Source organism: Tachyglossus aculeatus (genome assembly GCF_015852505.1).
Source record: "Tachyglossus aculeatus isolate mTacAcu1 chromosome 12 unlocalized genomic scaffold, mTacAcu1.pri SUPER_6_unloc_1, whole genome shotgun sequence".
In the NCBI taxonomy this organism is placed as follows: domain Eukaryota; kingdom Metazoa; phylum Chordata; class Mammalia; order Monotremata; family Tachyglossidae; genus Tachyglossus; species Tachyglossus aculeatus.
This window is the reverse complement of record NW_024044828.1, coordinates 19,569,302-19,586,374: the sequence shown is the minus strand read 5'-3', so window position 1 is coordinate 19,586,374 and position 17,073 is coordinate 19,569,302. Positions and strand designations below refer to the sequence as shown.

At 57.4% G+C, this 17,073-nt stretch overlaps 2 protein-coding genes across 2 annotated transcripts in view; one reads left to right on the top strand and one right to left on the bottom strand.

Annotated features, from left to right (window-relative positions):
* The window catches only part of MGA (MAX dimerization protein MGA), a 51,844-nt gene extending 40,682 nt beyond the window's left edge, over positions 1-11,162 (top strand). Inside the window, 7 exon segments of the mRNA XM_038741081.1 lie at positions 1,728-1,971; positions 2,238-2,349; positions 2,597-2,851; positions 5,942-6,118; positions 6,528-6,683; positions 8,051-8,678; positions 8,680-11,162. Coding sequence (XP_038597009.1) covers positions 1,728-1,971; positions 2,238-2,349; positions 2,597-2,851; positions 5,942-6,118; positions 6,528-6,683; positions 8,051-8,678; positions 8,680-9,283 — 2,176 coding nt within the window. The 3' untranslated portion in view covers positions 9,284-11,162.
* On the bottom strand, positions 9,447-10,931 carry LOC119920857 (collagen alpha-1(I) chain-like). Its single transcript, XM_038741079.1, has 4 exons — positions 10,883-10,931; positions 10,209-10,606; positions 9,948-10,020; positions 9,447-9,685 (listed from the first exon to the last, which is right to left on the bottom strand). Exons 1-4 carry the CDS (start codon positions 10,929-10,931, stop codon positions 9,447-9,449), a joined length of 759 nt encoding a protein of 252 aa, XP_038597007.1.
* Positions 11,163-17,073: the final 5,911 nt, after the last annotated feature.

Sequence of the window (17,073 nt, the reverse complement as noted above, 5' to 3'; positions counted from 1 at the left end):
AAGCGCTTGGGAAGTACACGTCGGCAACATCTAGAGACGGTCCCTACCCAACAACGGGCTCACAGCCTAGAAGGGGGAGACAGACGACAAAACAAACCACGTAGACGGGTGTCAAAATCGTCAGAACGAATAGAATTAAAGCTGTATGCATATCAGTAACAAAGTAAATAGAATAGTAAATATGTACAAGTAAAATAAATAGAGTAATAAATCCGTACAAATATATACAAGTGCTGTGGGGAGGGGAAGGAGGTAGGGCGGGGGAGATGGGGAGGAGGAGAGGAAAAAGAGGGCAGTTGTTTTAGGGACAGCTGCAGCCAGTCCCCCTGACTGGTCTTGTCTGTGGGCAGGGAATCAATCAGTCAATCAATCGTTTTTATTGAGTGCTCACTGTGTGCAGAGCACTGTACTAAGCGCTTGGGGAATGTGTCTGTTTATCTTAGTGTTTAGTACAGTGCTTCTAGACTGTGAGCCCGTTGCTGGGTAGGGACCATCTCTATATGTTGCAGACTTGTACTTCCCAAGCGCTTAGTACAGTGTTCTGCACACAGTAAGCGCTCAATAAATACGATTGAGTGAATGAATGCTTTGCTCACTGTAAGCGCTCAGTAAATAGACTGAATGAATGAATGCGGCATGGAGGGATCCTCCTGCCAGCCCCAGGCCAGGTCAATCAATAATAATAATAATAATAATGATGGTATTTGTTAAGCGCTTACTATGTGCAAAGCACTGTTCTAAGCGCTGTACTAAGCACTTGGGAGAGGACAATATAACAGAATTGATAGTCCCTGCCCACAGGTATCTCTGGCCTTCCCAGACTGAGTCCCCTCCTTCCTCTCCCCGTCCCCTGCCCTCCATCCCCCCTCCTTCCCTTCCCCACAGCACCTGTATATATGTTTTTACGTATTTATTACTCTATTTATTTTACTTGTACATATTCTATTTATTTTATTCTGTTAATATGTTCTGTTTTGTTCTCTGTCTCCCCTTTCTAGGCTGTGAGCCCACTGTTGGGTAGGGACCGTCTCTATATGTTGCCAACTTGGGCTTCCCAAGCGCTTAGTCCAGTGCTCTGCACACAGTAAGCGCTCAATAAATACGATTGAATGAATGCTTTGCTCACTGTAAGCGCTCAGTAAATACGATTGAATGAATGAATGCGGCACGGAGGGATCCTCCTGCCAGCCCCAGGCCAGGTCAATCAATAATAATAATAATGATGATGGTATTTGTTAAGTGCTTACTATGTGCAAAGCACTGTTCTAGCGCTGTACTAAGCACTTGGGAGAGGACAATATAACAGAATTGATCTGGCCTTCCCAGACTGAGTCCCCTCCTTCCTCTCCCCCTCCTCCCACCCTCCATCCTCCCCTCCTTCCCTTCCCCACAGCACCTGTATATATGTATATATGTTTTTACGTTTTTATGACTCTATTTATTTTTACTGGTACATATTCTATTTATTTTATTCTGTTAATATGTTCTGTTTTGTTCTCTGTCTCCCCCTTCTAGACTGTGAGCCCACTGTTGGGTAGGGACCGTCTCTCTATGTTGCCAACTCGGACTTCCCAAGCGCTTAGTCCAGTGCTCTGCACACAGTAAGCGCTCAATAAATACGATTGAATGACTGAACGAGTGATTCTCACCACAAAGCCACCCCGAGGGTCCTCAGCCTCCTTTCCCCCACCCCGGGAAGCCGACCCTCCTGGCCCTTTTTGGCTCAGCCCGGGGTCACTGGAAGCCAATCTTTGTTCGTCGCAGGATCCCCCCCTTGGCGGGCAGCCGAAGCCTCAACTCTGGAACAAGAAGCTGCGGAACGAAGCGGAGGCCTTTGCCCATTACCGCCGCACCCACACGGCCAACGAGCGCCGCCGCCGCAACGAAATGAGGGATCTGTTTGAGAAGCTGAAGAAGGCCCTGGGCCTGCATAACCTCCCCAAGGTCTCCAAGTCCTACATCCTCAAGCAGGTGAGAAACCGGCCGCTACCACGGGGATGGAGAGGATGGGTTGATTGGGTCCCGGGGAGGCTCCCCCAGCCTAGGGAGACCCACGCGTGGACCCCCGGGCCAGCTGCTCAACGCGAGGGCCCGGAGGCCGGTGGAGCCGTGCCCCTGACCGCGGGTTGGCGAGGGACGTGGGCGGCCCCTGCTCGCCCTGGAGCCAAAAATAAGCCGCGATCGAGCCCGTGGGCCGCGCCCGAAGGAACGGGCAGTGATCCGCCGCTTCCTCCTAGGCCTTGGAGGAGATCCAGGGGCTGACGGACCAGGCGGACAAGCTGATAGGGCAGAAGAACCTCCTGACGCGCAAACGGAACAACCTCATCCGCAAAGTGTCCACCCTGTCAGGTGAGACGGGCGCGCGGCGGCCCGGCCCGTCGCTCCCGGGCCTCGGCCGGAGGCGGGGGGATCCTCTAAGCCCAGCCGCTCCGGCGGTGGCGTTGGATCTCCCGAGGGCCTTCGGACCGGTTGCGCGCCGGATCTCTGGACCCTAAGCGGGAGCGACACGGGGCCGGAGCTGCTGGAGCCCTGCGGGGGTCCGGGAGGGATCGCGTGAGTGCGAGGGGTGGTTGACCCTGTCCCCGTCAACCTGTAGGTAAGACGGAAGAAGTAGTGCTGAAGAAGCTGGAGTACATTTACGCCAAGCAGAAAGCCCTGGAGGCCCAAAAGAAAAGGAAGCAGATGGGGCAGGATGAGCCTAGTGGGTCCCCCAGAGCCGGCAGACAGCAGGAAGGAGCCGGGGCCGCCGACGCCGACACCCCCGCCGCCCCCCGGGAGCCGGGCCGGGCCGCCCTGAGCAACAGGCGGGGGAAGCCGCTCATACTCTCCAGGAAAGGCGGCCAGGCCGCAGGTAGGACGGGAGCTCCACGCCGGCCCCGGGCCCCGACCGGAGCCAACCCAGCCCAGAGGCGGCGAGCCGCGGCCCCGCGGAGCCGGACGTTCATTCAGTCGTATTTCTTGAGCGCTCACTGTGTGCAGAGCACTGGACTAAGCGCTTGGGAAGTACAAGTTGGCAACATATAGAGACGGTCCCTACCCAACAGCGGGCTCACGGTCTAAAAGTCCTCCTGACTTGGCCCAAGTCTGTGCTTTGCCCACTAGGTCATGCTGCTTCTCGCCTGCTGTGCGACCTGGGACAAGGCCCTCCGCTTCTCTGAACCTCGGTTTCCCCGGGTGTAAAATGGGGGTGCGGGACCCCTTCTCCCTCCCCCTTTGACTGTGAGCCCACCTACCCCAGCGCTGGGCACGCAGTAAAGGTTGAACGGGTACCACAATTTTTCTGAGGGCTGCTGCGCCTCTTGGGTTCACTTCCGCGTCAAGCTCGAGTCCTCTTCCCCCCCGGGGGCTTGGCAGAAATCGCTAGACAAGATGGGCCGCAGAGCAGATGCCATCCGAGTCCCCGCCCCGATTCCTGGAGGGACGGCACCCTTCCCGGAGCGGCCACGGGAAGGCCCCCTGCTCAAGGGCTGTGTGACTTTGGGCAAGTCACTTAACTTCTCTGTGCCTCAGCTACCTCATCTGTAAAATGGGGATTAAAACTGAGCCCCCCATGGGACAACCTGATCATCTTGTAACCTCCCCAGCGCTTAGAACAGTACTTTGCACATAGTAAGCGCTTAAATGCCATCGTTGTTGTTATTAATGTTAGCCGAGAAGCCCGTTTTAAAGCTGCGAGGGGGGCGGCGGGGCTGACAGGGAGGGCAGGGTAGGGAGTCGGGAGGAGGGGGCCGGATACCCTGTGCCACCAAGAAATCGTTCTCGGGCTCCCGACCCGTTTGTCCTCGCCACTGGGATAATAATAATAATAATGGTATTTGTTAAGCGCTTACTATGTGCAGAGCGCTGGGGAGGTTACAAGGTGATCAGGTTGTCCCATGGGGGGGCTCACAGTTTTAATCACAGTTTTACTTGTACATATCTATTCTGTTTATTTTGTTAATACGTTTGGTTTTGTTCTCTGTCTCCCCCTTCTAGACTGTGAGCCCGCTGTTGGGTAGGCACCGTCTCTAGATGTTGCCAACTTGGACTTCCCAAGCGCTTAGTGCAGTGCTCTGCACACAGTAAGCGCCCAGAAGCAGCGTGGCTCAGTGGAAAGAGCCCGGGCTCTGGAGTCAGAGGGCATGGGTTCAAATCCCAGCTCCGCCAACTGTCAGCTGGGTGACTTTGGGCGAGTCACTTAACTTCTCTGGGCCTCAGTTACCTCATCTGGAAAATGGGGATGGAGACTGTGAGCCCCCCGTGGGACAACCTGATCACCTTGTAACCTCCCCGGCGCTTAGAACAGTGCTTTGCACATAATAAATGCTTAATAAATGTCATCGTTATTATTATTATTAAGACCTCCCCCATCCCCAAGATTGGCCCCAATCAATGGCACTTACTGAGCACTTACTATTATTATTATTATTATTATTATCATTATTACCTCAGCGCTTAGTGCAGGAACCAGTGCAGAGTAGGCAAATACAGTTTTCTTTTTTTAAAAAAAAGGACGTAGCTGCCAGAGGTCCCATTCGTCCTTGGGGATTTCACCCATGGCCATTGGCGGACGGGCAACTTTTGTCACGAGCAACCCCATCAGCCGCCCCTTCCCGCCCCGCCTCAGACTGTGAGCCACAGGTGGGACAGGGCCTGTGCCCGACCTGATGATTTTGTATCTACCCCAGCGCTTAGCAGAGTGCTTGGCACGCAGTAAGTGCGTAATGGATTCGTAGTGATGATAATCATCATCAATCATATTTATTGAGCGCTTACTGTGTGCAGAGCACTGTACTAAGCGCTTGGGAAGTATGAGTTGGCAACATATAGAGACAGTCCATAGCCAACAGTAGGCTCACAGTTTAAAAGGGGGAGACAGAGAACAAAACCAAACATACTAACAAAATAAAATAAATAGAATGGATATGTACAAGTAAAATAGAGTAATAAATATGTACAAACATATATACAGGTGCTGTGGGGAAGGGAAGGAGCTAAGATGGGGGGGATGGAGAGGGGGATGAGGGGGAGAGGAAGGAAGGGGCTCAGTGTGGGAAGGCCTCCGGGAGGAGTTGAGCCCTCAGTAGGGCCTTGAAGGGAGGAGGAGAGCGAGCTTGGCGGATGGGCAGAGGGATTGGGGGCATTCCAGGCCCGGGGGAGGACGTGGGCCGGGGGTCGATGGCGGGACAGGTGAGAACGAGGGACGGTGAGGAGATTAGCGGCAGAGGAGCAGAGGGTGCGGGGTGGGCTGCAGAAGGAGAGAAGGGAGGTGAGGTAGGAGGGGGTGAGGGGATGGACAGCCTGGAAGCCCAGGGTGAGGAGTTTCTGCCTGATGCGCAGATTGATTGGTAGCCACTGGAGATTTTTGAGGAGGGGAGTAATGTGCCCACAGCGTTTTTGGACAAAGACAATCCGGGCAGCAGCATGAAGTATGGATTGAAGTGGGGAGAGACACGAGGATGGGAGATCAGAGAGAAGGCTGGTGCAGTAGTCCAGACGGAATAGGATGAGAGCTTGAACGAGCAGGGTAGCGGTTTGGATGGCGAGGAAAGGGCGGATCTTGGTAATGTTGCGGAGCTGAGACCGGCAGGTTTTGGTGACGGCTTGGATGTGAGGGGTGAATGAGAGAGCGGAGTCGAGGATGACACCAAGGTTGCGGGCTTGTGAGGCGGGAAGGATGGTAGTGCCGTCAACAGAGATGGGAAGGTCAGGGAGAGGGCAGGGTTTGGGAGGGAAGACAAGGAGTTCAGTCTTGGACATGTTGAGTCGGTGGGCGGGCTCCAGACACCATGCTTGCCAACCTCTTGTCCTTCCGAGACCCTGACGACAGCACTCCCGCTCGAGGCCTCCGAGTCTGCCTAGACTCGTGCCCCCTGCCCATGAGGGTGGGCAGCCCGCCAAGCGCCAGCCAGGTCGAGGACCGGGAGTTCCCGACCTGACTACCTGCTGATCTCTCTTTCAGACAACAACTTGCCCGCTCCCTTGGCCCTGACCAGCGCGAGCCTCGTCATGACGCCGCAGGGGCAGGTGCTCACCTTGAAGAGCCCCCTGGTCTCCGGGCCAGTGACGGCCATCCCTCCCACCCTCCTGCAAGCCGAACTGAAGCCACGGGTGACCAGCACCGCTGTGGGACAGCCCGGTGAGGGATCCTGGGCTCTTGGGATGGACGGGAGCCGGGCCTGTCTCTCTCACCCGGAGGGTCGGGGGGGTGAGTTGTGTGTTGCCCAGCCAGCTTCGAGGGCCCCTTCTCGGTGGTCGCCTTGCCTGATTCCGTCTCTGCCGCTTGTCGGTCAGAAGTTAGGGACGGGGGGAATCATCATCATCATCAGTCGTATTTATTGAGCGCTTACGGTGTGCAGAGCACTGTACTAAGCGCTTGGGAAGTCCAAGTTGGCAACATATAGAGACAGTCCCTACCCAGCAGTGGGCTCACGGTCTCAAAGGAATCCCGGAAGGCCCCTGGGAGGTGCCCGGCTTACCGGTGGTGCCCTTTCCGGAGGGGGCAGGGGGTAAGAGAGCCCCTGTGCCTTTTCTTCCTGGTGGCGAAGGTCTGACATCCATGATGCTCCAGCTGCCAGGCACGCCGGTTCCCGTCCAGTTAAAAGGCATCCTCACGGACTCGTCCGGCCCCATCACGCTGGCGGCCATAGCCGGGGGCAGCCCCGCGCCCCCGGCAGGGAGAGCGGCCTCCCAGCCCACTGGGGGTGAGTACTGGGCCACCACGGCTGGGACGGGCGGACGGGAAGGCTCGGAGGGCCAGGGTGGTTGTGACAGCAGGTTGTGATTGCGCCGCGTTTCCCTGGGAAGACTCATTCATTCATTCAATCATTCATTCATTTAATCGTATTTATTGAGCGCTTACTGTGTCCCCTTCAGTCCCCCCCCACCGGCCTCCGGGCCTTTGGCACGGGTGGCATCGGTCGGGCCGACGGGAAGGGGTCAGCCGTCCTGAGGCTGAGGGAGAGGGCCCCCCCCCCAACCCCGTCCTTCAGCGTGCCTCAGTGGAAAGAGCCCGGGCTTTGGAGCCAGAGGTCATGGGTTCAAATCCCGCCTCCGCCACCTGTCAGCTGTATGACTTTGGTCAAGTCACTTCACTTCTCTGGGCCTCAGTTCCCTCATCCGTAAAATAGGGATTAAAATGCGAGCCCCCCGGGGGACAACCTGATCGCCTTGTCACCTCCCCAACCAATCAGGCGTATAATAATAATAATAATAATAATGATAGTAATAGTAATAATGGCATTTGTTAAGTGCTTACTATGTGCAAAGCACTGTTCTAAGCACTGGGGGGGAATACAAGGTGATCAAGTTGTCCCACGTGGGGCTCACAGACTTAGTCCCCATTTTACAGATGAGGTAACTGAGGCTCAGAGAATCAATCAATTACATTTATTGAGCGCTTACTGTGTGCAGAGCACTGTACTAAGCGCTTGGGAAGTACAAGTTGGCAACATATCATCATCAATCGTATTTATTGAGCGCTTACTGTGTGCAGAGCACTGTACTAAGCGCTTGGGAAGTACAAGTTGACAACATATAGGGACAGTCCCTACCCAACAGCGGGCTCACAGTCTTGAAGGGGGAGACAGAGAACAAAACCAAACATATTAACAAAATAAAATGAATAGGTATGTACAAATAAAATAAATAAATAAATAGAGTAATAAATATGTACAAACATATATACAGGTGCTGTGGGGAAGGGAAGGAGGTGAGATGGGGGGATGGAGGGGGGGCTTAGAAGAGTGCTTTGTACATAGTAAGCGCTTAATAAATGCCATCGTTGTTAGCGTGGCTCAGTGGAAAGAGCCCGGGCTTTGGAGTCAGAGGTCATGGGTTCGAATCCCGACTCTGCCACATGACTGCTGTGTGATCTTGGGCAAGTCACTTAACTTCTCTGGGCCTCATTTCCCTCATCTGTAAAATAGGGATTAAGAGTGTGAACCCCCCGTGGGACAACCTGATCACCCTGTATCCTCCCCAGCGCTTAGAACAGCGCTTTGCACATAGTAAGCGCTTAACAAATGCTAATTACCATTATTATTATTACCGTCCTCCGCTTGCCCGGCAGAGAGCGACGACTTGTTTATGATGCCAAGGATCGTGAACGTGACGTCGCTGGCCTCGGACGTGGCGCTCGGCTTGGACGTGGGCATCGACCGGCCGGCGGGGATCAGGGCGCCGGACCGCCCGCCCAAGGACGGCCGTGAGAACAAGGATCCCCTGGCCGGGGCAGGGGAGGGCGGCAGGAGAGCCCCGGGGCCGGCCGCCCACTCCCTGGACGCCCGGGACCCCGGCTTCCCCAAGATCCTCCCGGAGGCCCCGGAGGGCTCGGCCAGAAAGGGCCCCGGCGGGCGGCGGAAAGAGTCCGGCGGGGAGCGGCCCAAGTCCGCGTTACACAAGCTGCAGGCCAAGGAGCTGAAGGAGGCCCGCGTGGAGCTGGAGCTGTGGAAGATGGCATCGGCCATGGAGGAGGAGGACGACGACGAGGAGGAGGCCGCCGCCGCCGCCGCCGCCGCGCTGGCCCCCGGCGCGGAGGAGAGCGACGCGGCCACCGCCGCCGATGACGAGACCCTCACCTCGCTGCTCCACGAGATCGCCTTCCTCAACCAGCAGCTGAACGACGACTCGGCCGCGCTGGCCGAGCTGCCTGGCCCGCTGGCCGCGGCCTTCCCCCCCCGGCGGGGACCCCCGCGACGGCCCCCTCCGCTTCGGCCCCCTGGGCGGCAGCGCCAAGGAGCCGCCCGGGGCGCGGGCGGCGGGCGGCCTCAGCCCCCTCCTCTTGCACTTGGAGGAGGAGGAAGAGGAGGAGGAGGAGGAGAAGGGGGAAGGCAGGCCCCCGGAGGACGGGGAGCCCCCCGCCCAGCCGGCCCGGGACCTCGTCCGCATCGTCCTTGACGCGGAGACGAAGAAGCCGCGTCCCCCCCGCCTGGACGACGGCGGCCAGGGTGCCGGCAGTCCCCCGGCCGAGCCCGACGGCGTGTCCTCGCCCCCGCCCGTCCTGCAGATGAAGACCGGGACGGAGGCGGGCAGCCCCGAGGCCCAGGTGTGGAGGCCCATGCCCAAGCTGGCCCCCCTAGGCCTCAAGGTGTCCAGCCCGCCCGGCGACGCGGACGGGCAGGGGCCCAGGGTGATGCCCCTGTTGGCGCCGGTCGTGGCCAAGGGGACGCCGGCCGGGCTCCAAGCCGCCTCTTCGGACCTTGACCAGGACGGGCAGGAGAACAACGCGATGCCCACGCTGGCCCCCGTGGTGGCCAGCCCGGGGAGCGGAGGGGCCTCCCCCACCGCTTCGGCCGGACCCTGAGCGCCCGCCCCGAGCAAGGGACCCAGAGCGGTTCTGGCCGGGAGACAAAGCGGCGGGCGAGCCCCGCCACGCCCCTCCTCTCCCTCCCCTGGTCCCCTCCTTCCCCAGGGTGGGCACGGGGGTGGGTGGCCCGGTCTGAGGTGGGTGCTCCGGCCGCCCGAGGTTACCTCGCTGGGGCGGCTGGGTCCCGTGGGGAGGCGGAGAAAGGTGGCAACCCAGGGAGCGCCGGGTCAGCGGGGCCAACTGAGGCCAAGGGGTTCCCGAAGGCCTCGCTCCCGGGACCGCCCGCGTCGACGGGAAGGTGGTTCGCGTCGGCGGTTCGGGCCGAGTCCAAGGAAGGGGACAGACGGGGATCCCCCCGCTCTTCGTGTCCGCGGTGCTCGGGGTGACGGTCCCCGGCACCTGCCGAAGCGGCGAATGCTCCCTCACGCGGTTTCCCCTCCCGGCCCTTCCGATGCAGCGGGCCAACCTCTCCGCGTTGGTTATTAAGCTATCCGGTTTGGGAGTTGCGGGCATCCCCCTCCCAACCCCTCCGGCTCCCGCCCCCCAAAACAAGAAATCTCGGCACCGAGGCCGGTTGTTCCAAGCGGCGCTTTTACACAGGCAGGGTGGCAGAGCGATCAAAAGAAATAAAGAGATAAAAGCCACAGCAAACCTTCTTTACCAGGGAAATCGAGCAGTATTTGAATCATGAGATGTATTTTATATTCTGCTCGGCCGGCCGGCCGCCTCCTCGCCTGCGAGGGCAGGGGCCCCCGGGGGCGGCGGGGGGGGGGGACCTGTAAAGATATTTATATTTTTGTACACAGTTTTTGTTAGCTTCCTCAAACACTGAAGTTTTCGATCTAGGGAAATGAAATTTGTAACGACTAGAGGTGACGTTTTTTTTTTTTTCCTATTGGCTTTGTAAATAGGTAGGAATCACGGTGCACTTGCGGGGGGGGCCTCTGGAGTCCTTGCCGGTGAGAGTCACCGCTCGGAAACCACGGCCTCTGGGATCTAGCTGCTGCCTTGACCTTTCTCGCGTAACTGAATTTCGGAATGTAGCCCCCCTTCCGTGCCCCGCTTCTCCCCCGGCGACGCCGCCCCGGCCTCGCGACCGCGGCGGCGGCCGGGAGATGCGGCCAAGCCGGCCGACGGTCCCTAAAGCCGGGGATGGCGTCCCGGGCCTCGGGGCCGCCGGCGTGCCCGACTCCTGGTCCAGCTTGCCGCTTTCCGCTCCCCCCGGAACCGCCCATCCCTGACGGGAGTGGGGTGAGACGAGCGGGCGAGGAGGGGGGCCCGGTTGGCGTCGTGCCCCGCCGGGCGGGCCGGGGCGCGGGCCTTAGCCAAGGGGAGAGGTCCCCGCTTCCCTTACCGGCTGTCCTCAAGGGCTAGTACTTGTAGTTGCGGGCAAGTGGCTTCCCGAGGGTGTGCCCGCCCGCCCGCCTTCAGAGGCTGTGGGTGCCACTGGGCCCAAACAGAAGCAATCAGGGGAGTCATCCTCAGGACAGTGGGAGCGTTTTAGCTTCTGAACACTTCCCCCCTCCCTCATTTCTCAGTAGAAAGAATAAAGCAAAGAGAACCTCTCGCCGCCTCCCACTCCCGGAGCCCCCGGACGTGTGGCCGCCGGGGAGGCGGGCCCCCGGAGCTGCCCAAATGCCAGCATCTGGCACGGGGTTGCCCCCGGAACCCCCGGAAAATCAAATAGGGGGCAGCGGAAGCGGGCGGCGATAATTAACTTGCCCCCCCCCCCTTCCTCCTTTCCAGGGCATCTCCTCCCTAGACCAAGAACCCAGGGTGGAAATTTTTTTTTTGTCTGTTTCGGGTTTTGTTTTTTTTTTATTATTACGTGCCTGTAAATAGATGGAATGTTTTTAAGGATATAATAATGTCAGACTTAGCCTTTTTCCTTTTATATATTAAAAATATATCTTTCCCTCTTCTGGGTCTTGAAAGGTTATTTTCTCAGGGCAAGGCGGGGGGACCGTAGGGATGGCGGCCGGGGGCCGTGTCTTTGCGAGCTGGAGGGAGTTGTGGTTCATTCATTCATTAAATCGTATTTATCGAGCGCTTACTGTTTGGTTACATGTTTGGTTTTGTTGTCTGTGTCCCCCTTCTAGACTGTGAGCCCGCCGTTGTGTAGGGACCGTCTCTATTTGTTGCCAACTTGGACTTCCCCAGCGCTTAGTACAGTGCTCTGCACACAGTAAGTGCTCAATAAATACGATTGATTGATTGATTGGTGCCCTCCTTCCAGTCACCCAAGCTCTGCTGGAATCTGTTGACTCTGTTGATTGATTACTGTGTGCAGAACACTGTACTAAGCGCTTGGGAAGTCCAAGTTGGCAACATCTAGAGACAGTCCCTACCCAACAGTGGGCTCACAGTCTAGAAGGGGGAGACAGAGAACGAAACAAAACATATTAACCAAATAAAAGAAATAGAAGAAATATGCACAAATAAAGTAGAGTAATAAATTCGTTCAAACGTATATACATATATACAGGTGCTGTGGGGAGGGGAAGGAGGTAAGGCGAGGGGAATGGGGAGAGGAAGGAAGGGGCTCAGTCTGGGAAGCTCTCCTGGAGGAGGTGAGCTCTCAGTAGGGCCTTGAAATTGTGGTTGTGGGAGTTGAAGAGAGTTGTGGTTCATTCATTAAATTGTATTTATCGAGCGCTTACTGTGTGCAGAGCACTGTACTAAGCGCTTGGGAAGTCCAAGTTGGTAACATATAGAAACGGTCCCTACCCAACAACGGGCTCACAGTCTAGAGAAGGGAGACAGACAACAAAACAAAACATGTGGACAGGTGTCAAGTCATCAGAATAAATAGAAATAAAGCTGGGTGCACATCATTAACAAAATAAATGGAATAGTAAAATATGTACAAGTAAAATAGAGCAATAAACCTGTGCAAACATCTATACAGGTGCTGTGGGGAGGGGAAGGAGGTAGGGCGGGGGTGTGGGAGATGGGCTGGGAGATGGGCTGGGAGGGGTCCCCTTGAAATGTGGGGTCAGGCTGCTCCTGCTCTCGGAAGCAGCAGGGTCTAGTGGAGGGAGCACAGGCTGGAGTCCGAATTCTGGGTTCTGGGTTCTAATCCAGCCTTCTCTGTTTGGTGGTGTGGTGTTGGGCAAATCATCTCCGTAGTGGAGATTGAGTATGAGCCCCTTGTGAAGCAGCGTGGCTCAGTGGAAAGAGCCCGGGCTTGGGAGTCAGAGGTCCTGAGTTCTAATCCTGACTCCGCCATTTGTCAGCTGGGTGACTTTGGGCAAGTCACTTCACTTCTCTGGGCCTCGGTTACCTCATCTGTTAAATGAGGATTAAGACTGTGAGCCCCACATGGTACAACCTGATGACATGTTTGGGTCCCCCCCCCCCCCCCCCCACCGCCCCATGCTTAGAACAGTGTTTGGCACATAGTAAGTGCTTAAATACCATCGTTATTATTATTATTACCAGAGAAGCAGTGTGGTTCAGTGGAAAGAGCCTGGGCTTGCGTGGCTCAGTGGAAAGAGCCCGGGCTTTGGAGTCAGAGGTCATGGGTTCAAATCCCAGCTCCGCCACTCATCAGCTGTGTGACTCTGGGTAAGTCACTTCACTTCTCTGGGCCTCAGTTCCCTCATCTGGAAAATGGGGATGAAGACTGTGAGCCCCACGTGGGACAAGCTGATCACCTTGTATCCCCTCAGCGCTTAGAACAGTGCTTTGCACGTAGTAAGCGCTTAACAAATACCATCATCATCATTATTATTAATAGTATTCGTTAGGCGCTAACTATGAGACAAGCACTGTTCCAATTGCTGGGATAGGTACAAGTTGACCAGGTTGTCCCCCGTGAGGCTCACAGTCTCCATCCCCGTTTTACAGATGAGGGAACTGAGGCCCAGGGAAGTAACTTGCCCAAAGACACCCAGCTGACAGAATGACAGAGGCGGAATTAGAACCCACGACCTCTAACTCCCAAGCCCGTGATCTTTCCAATAATAATGATGATAATAATAATAATAATACCGTCTCTAGATGTTGCCGACTTGTCCTTCCCAAGCGCTTAGTACAGTGCTCTGCACACAGTAAGCGCTCAATAAATACGATGGAATGAATGAATGATTGAATGAATTAATGAGTTCCCAGGGAAACGCGGCGCGGACCCCTCTGGCCACGGGACGCCTTGGCCCGTTGCTATGGGAACGAGGGCGGGGCCGGGGCTGCGGCTCTCCAGAGGACCAATAGGGGCGCGGTATGCAAATGAGGGGCAAGCGAGCTGGAAACTGATTGGCCGAACTGCTCCCGAGGCCCACGTGGGCGGGCAAGGCCGCTCGGCCAATACGGCTCCCCACGTGCCGGTCGCTCGGCACCCGGGGAGCCTCCGCTTCCTTCAGCCCTATTTATTGAGCGCTCGCTCATTCATTCATTCGCTCCTTCGTTCGTTCATTCATTTTTATTGAGCGCTTATTCACTCAGTTTGAGTGCTTATCCATTCATTCACTCATTTATTCATTCATTTCTATTGAGCGCTTCATTCCTTCCTACATTCCTTCATTCAATTTATTGAGTGCTTATTCAATCAATCAATCACATTTATTGAGCGCTTACTGTGTGCCGAGCACTGTACTAAGTGCTTGGGAAGTACAAGTTGGCGGCAACATATAGAGACAGGCCCTACTCAACAGTGGGCTCACAGTCTAGAAGGGGGAGACCGAGAACCAAACCAAACTTATTAATAAAATAAAATAAATAGAATAGGTATGTACAAGTAAAATAGAGTAATACATATGTACAAACATATGTACATATATACAGGTGCTGTGGGGAAGGGAAGGAGGTAAGACGGGAGGGAAGTAGGTAAGCGCTTATTCATTCACTCATTCATGCATTCAGTCATTTTTATTGAGCGTTCATTCATTCGCTCATTTTTATTGAGCGCTTATTCATTCATGTATCCACTCATTCATTGTCAGTCATTTATATTGAGCGCTCATTCATTCATTCATTCATTCGTTCGTTCATTTTTATTGAGCTCTTATTGAGCTCTTATTCATTCCTTCGTTCAATTTATTGACCGCTTATTCATTCAAGTATCCACTCATTCATTCATTCATTCATTCATTTTTATTGAGCATTCATTCATTCATTCACTCGTTCGTTCATTTTTATTGAGTGCTTATTCACTCCAATTGATTGAGCACTTATTCATTCATGTAACCACTCATTCATTCAGTCATTTTTATTAAACGTTCATTCATTCATTCGTTCATTTTTATTGAGCGCTTATTCATTCATGTATCCACTCATTCATTCAGTCACTTTTATTGAGCGCTAATTCATTCATTCATTCAATTTATTCAGCGCTTACTGTGTGCAGAGCACTGCACCAAGCGCTTGGGCGAGTACAAATCGGCAACAGAGACGGTCCCTACCCACCAACAGGCTCACGGTCTAGGTCCGTTGCCGAATTGTACATTCATTCATTCGTATTTATTTATTCATTCACTCCTTCAATCGTATTTATTGAGCGCTTACTGTGGGCAGAGCGCTTGGGAGTCAGAGGTCGTCGGTTCTGATCCCGGCCGCGCCACTTGTCAGCTGGGTGACTTTGGGCAAGCCACTTCACTTCCCTGGGCCTCGGTGACCTCATCTGGAAAATGGGGATGAAGACTGTGAGCCCCCCTGGGGGACAACCTCATCGCCTTGTAGCCTCCCCAGCGCTTAGAACAGTGCTTTGCACCTAGTAAGCGCTTAACAAGCGCTTATTACTCTATTTATTTATTTATTTATTTTACTTGTACATTTCTATCCTACTTATTTTATTTTGTTGGTATGTTTGGTTCTGTTCTCTGTCTCCCCCCTTTTAGACTGTGAGCCCACTGTTGGGTAGGGACCGTCTCTATGTGATGCCAATTTGTACTTCCCAAGCGCTTAGTACAGTGCTCTGCACATAGTAAGTGCTCAATAAATACGATTGATTGATTGATTAACAAATTCCGACATTATTTATTATTATTATTATTACACGAGGCCCCGCCAGCGTGCCCGGACACACCCCTCTGGCGAGGGGCCCCCGCCCCGGGGCGAGACCACGCCCTCTGTACACGAGGCCCCGCCCTTCCGGCGCCTGACCACGCCCTCCCCACGAGGCCCCGCCCTCCCGGTGCGAGACCACGCCCTCCTCCCACTAGCCCCGCCCCTCCAGCGCACCCAGCCACGCCCTCCACACACGAGGCCCCACAAGCGAGCCCGGACACGCCCACCCGGCGCGAGCCAGGCCCTCCCCTCAAAAAGCCACGCCCTCCCGGCTCGAGACCACGCCCTCCCCACTCGAGGCCCCGCCCTCCCGGCGCGAGACCACGCCCTCCCCTCACGAGGCCCCAAACCGTCCTCGCGCCCCTCCGACGCGAGACCACGCCATCCCCCACTAGCCCCGCCCCTCCCGTGCGCCCGACCCCGCCCTCCATACACAAGGCCACGCCCCCACACGAGACCCCGCCCCGTCCTCGCGCCCGGCCACGCCCTCCCCCGCGAAACCACGCTCCCACACTGGCCCCGCCAAGGTTCGCGTGCCCAAACACGCCGTCCTCCGTGAGTCCACGCCTTCCCGGCTCGAGGCCCCAGCCCGACCGACGGCGCAGGCGCGGCGCGAGACCACGCCCTCCCCACACGAGGCCCCGCCCAATCCGCGCTCCAGGCTCCGCCCTCAAGGCGCGAGGCCACGCCCTATCTACACGAGTCCCCGCCCGCGCGCCCGGCCCCGCCCCCTCCGCGCGACCACGCCTTCCCGGCGCGAGGCCCCACCCCGTCTGCGCAGGCGCGGTGGCTCCGCCCTCCCGGGGAAGACCACGCCCTCCCCACACGAGGCCCCGGCCTAGCCACATTCCAGGCTCCGACCTCAAGGAGCGAGGCCACGCCTTCAAGGCGCGAGGCCATGCCCTCTCCACACTAGCCCCGCCCCGTGCGCGCATGCGCCCGGCCACGCCCTCCCAAAGCGAGGCCCCGCCCGCGCGCCCGGTCCCGCCCTCTCCGCGAGTCCACGCCTTTGCGGCGCTTGACCCCGCCCCATCCGCGCAGGCGCGGTATCACCGCCCTCCCGGCGCGTGACCACGCCTTCCCCACACGAGGCCTCGACCTATCCGCGCTCCAGGCTCCGCCCTCAAGGCGCGAGGTCACGCCCTCTCTCCACGAGGCCCCGCCCGCGCGTCTGGCCCCGCCCCCGCGTCCGGCCCCGCCCCCTCCGCGAGACCACGCTCTCCCCGCTCGAGGCCCCGCCCCGTCCGCGCGCCCGGCCACGCCCTCCACCGCGAGACCACGCCGTCCGGGTGCGAGGCCCCACCCCGTCCGCCCAGACGCGGTGGCTCTGCCCTCCCGGCGCGTGACCACGCCCTCCCCACACGAGGCCTCGACCTATCCGCACTCCAGGCTGCGCCCTCAGGGCGCGAGGCCCCGCCCTCCCCACACTCGCCCTGCCCCGTGTGCGCGCGCGCCCGTCCACGCCCTCCCCGCCCTAGCCCCTACCGCGCGCCCGGCCCCGCCCCGTCCGCACGACCGCGCCTTCCCCGCGCGCGGCCCCGCCCCATCTCTGCGCAGCCGCGGTGGCACCGCCCTCCCGGCTCGAGGCCACGCCCTCCCCACACAAGGCCCCGCCCTGTCCGCGCTCCAGGCCCCGCCCTCAAGGCGCGAGGCCACGCCCTCTGCGCACGAGGCCCCGCCCCCTCAGCGCGACACACCTTCCCCACGCTTGGCCCCGCCCCATCTCCGCCCAGCCGCGGTGGCTCCGCCCTCCCGGCGCGAGACCACGCCCTCCCCGCACGGGA

Excerpts from the sequence above, each read along its gene's own strand:
- LOC119920857 (XM_038741079.1), bottom strand. The coding sequence starts at position 10,931 with ATGCTGGCATTTGGGCAGCTCCGGGGGCCCGCCTCCCCGGCGGCCACA. Across the intron at positions 10,607-10,882 it reads CGCCTCCCCGGCGGCCACAC|GCCCGCGCCCCGGCCCGCCC; the intron begins GTCCGGGGGCTC and ends CCCTTGGCTAAG. Across the intron at positions 10,021-10,208 it reads GCCCCCCCCGCAAGTGCACC|GCGAGGAGGCGGCCGGCCGG; the intron begins GTGATTCCTACC and ends CTGCCCTCGCAG.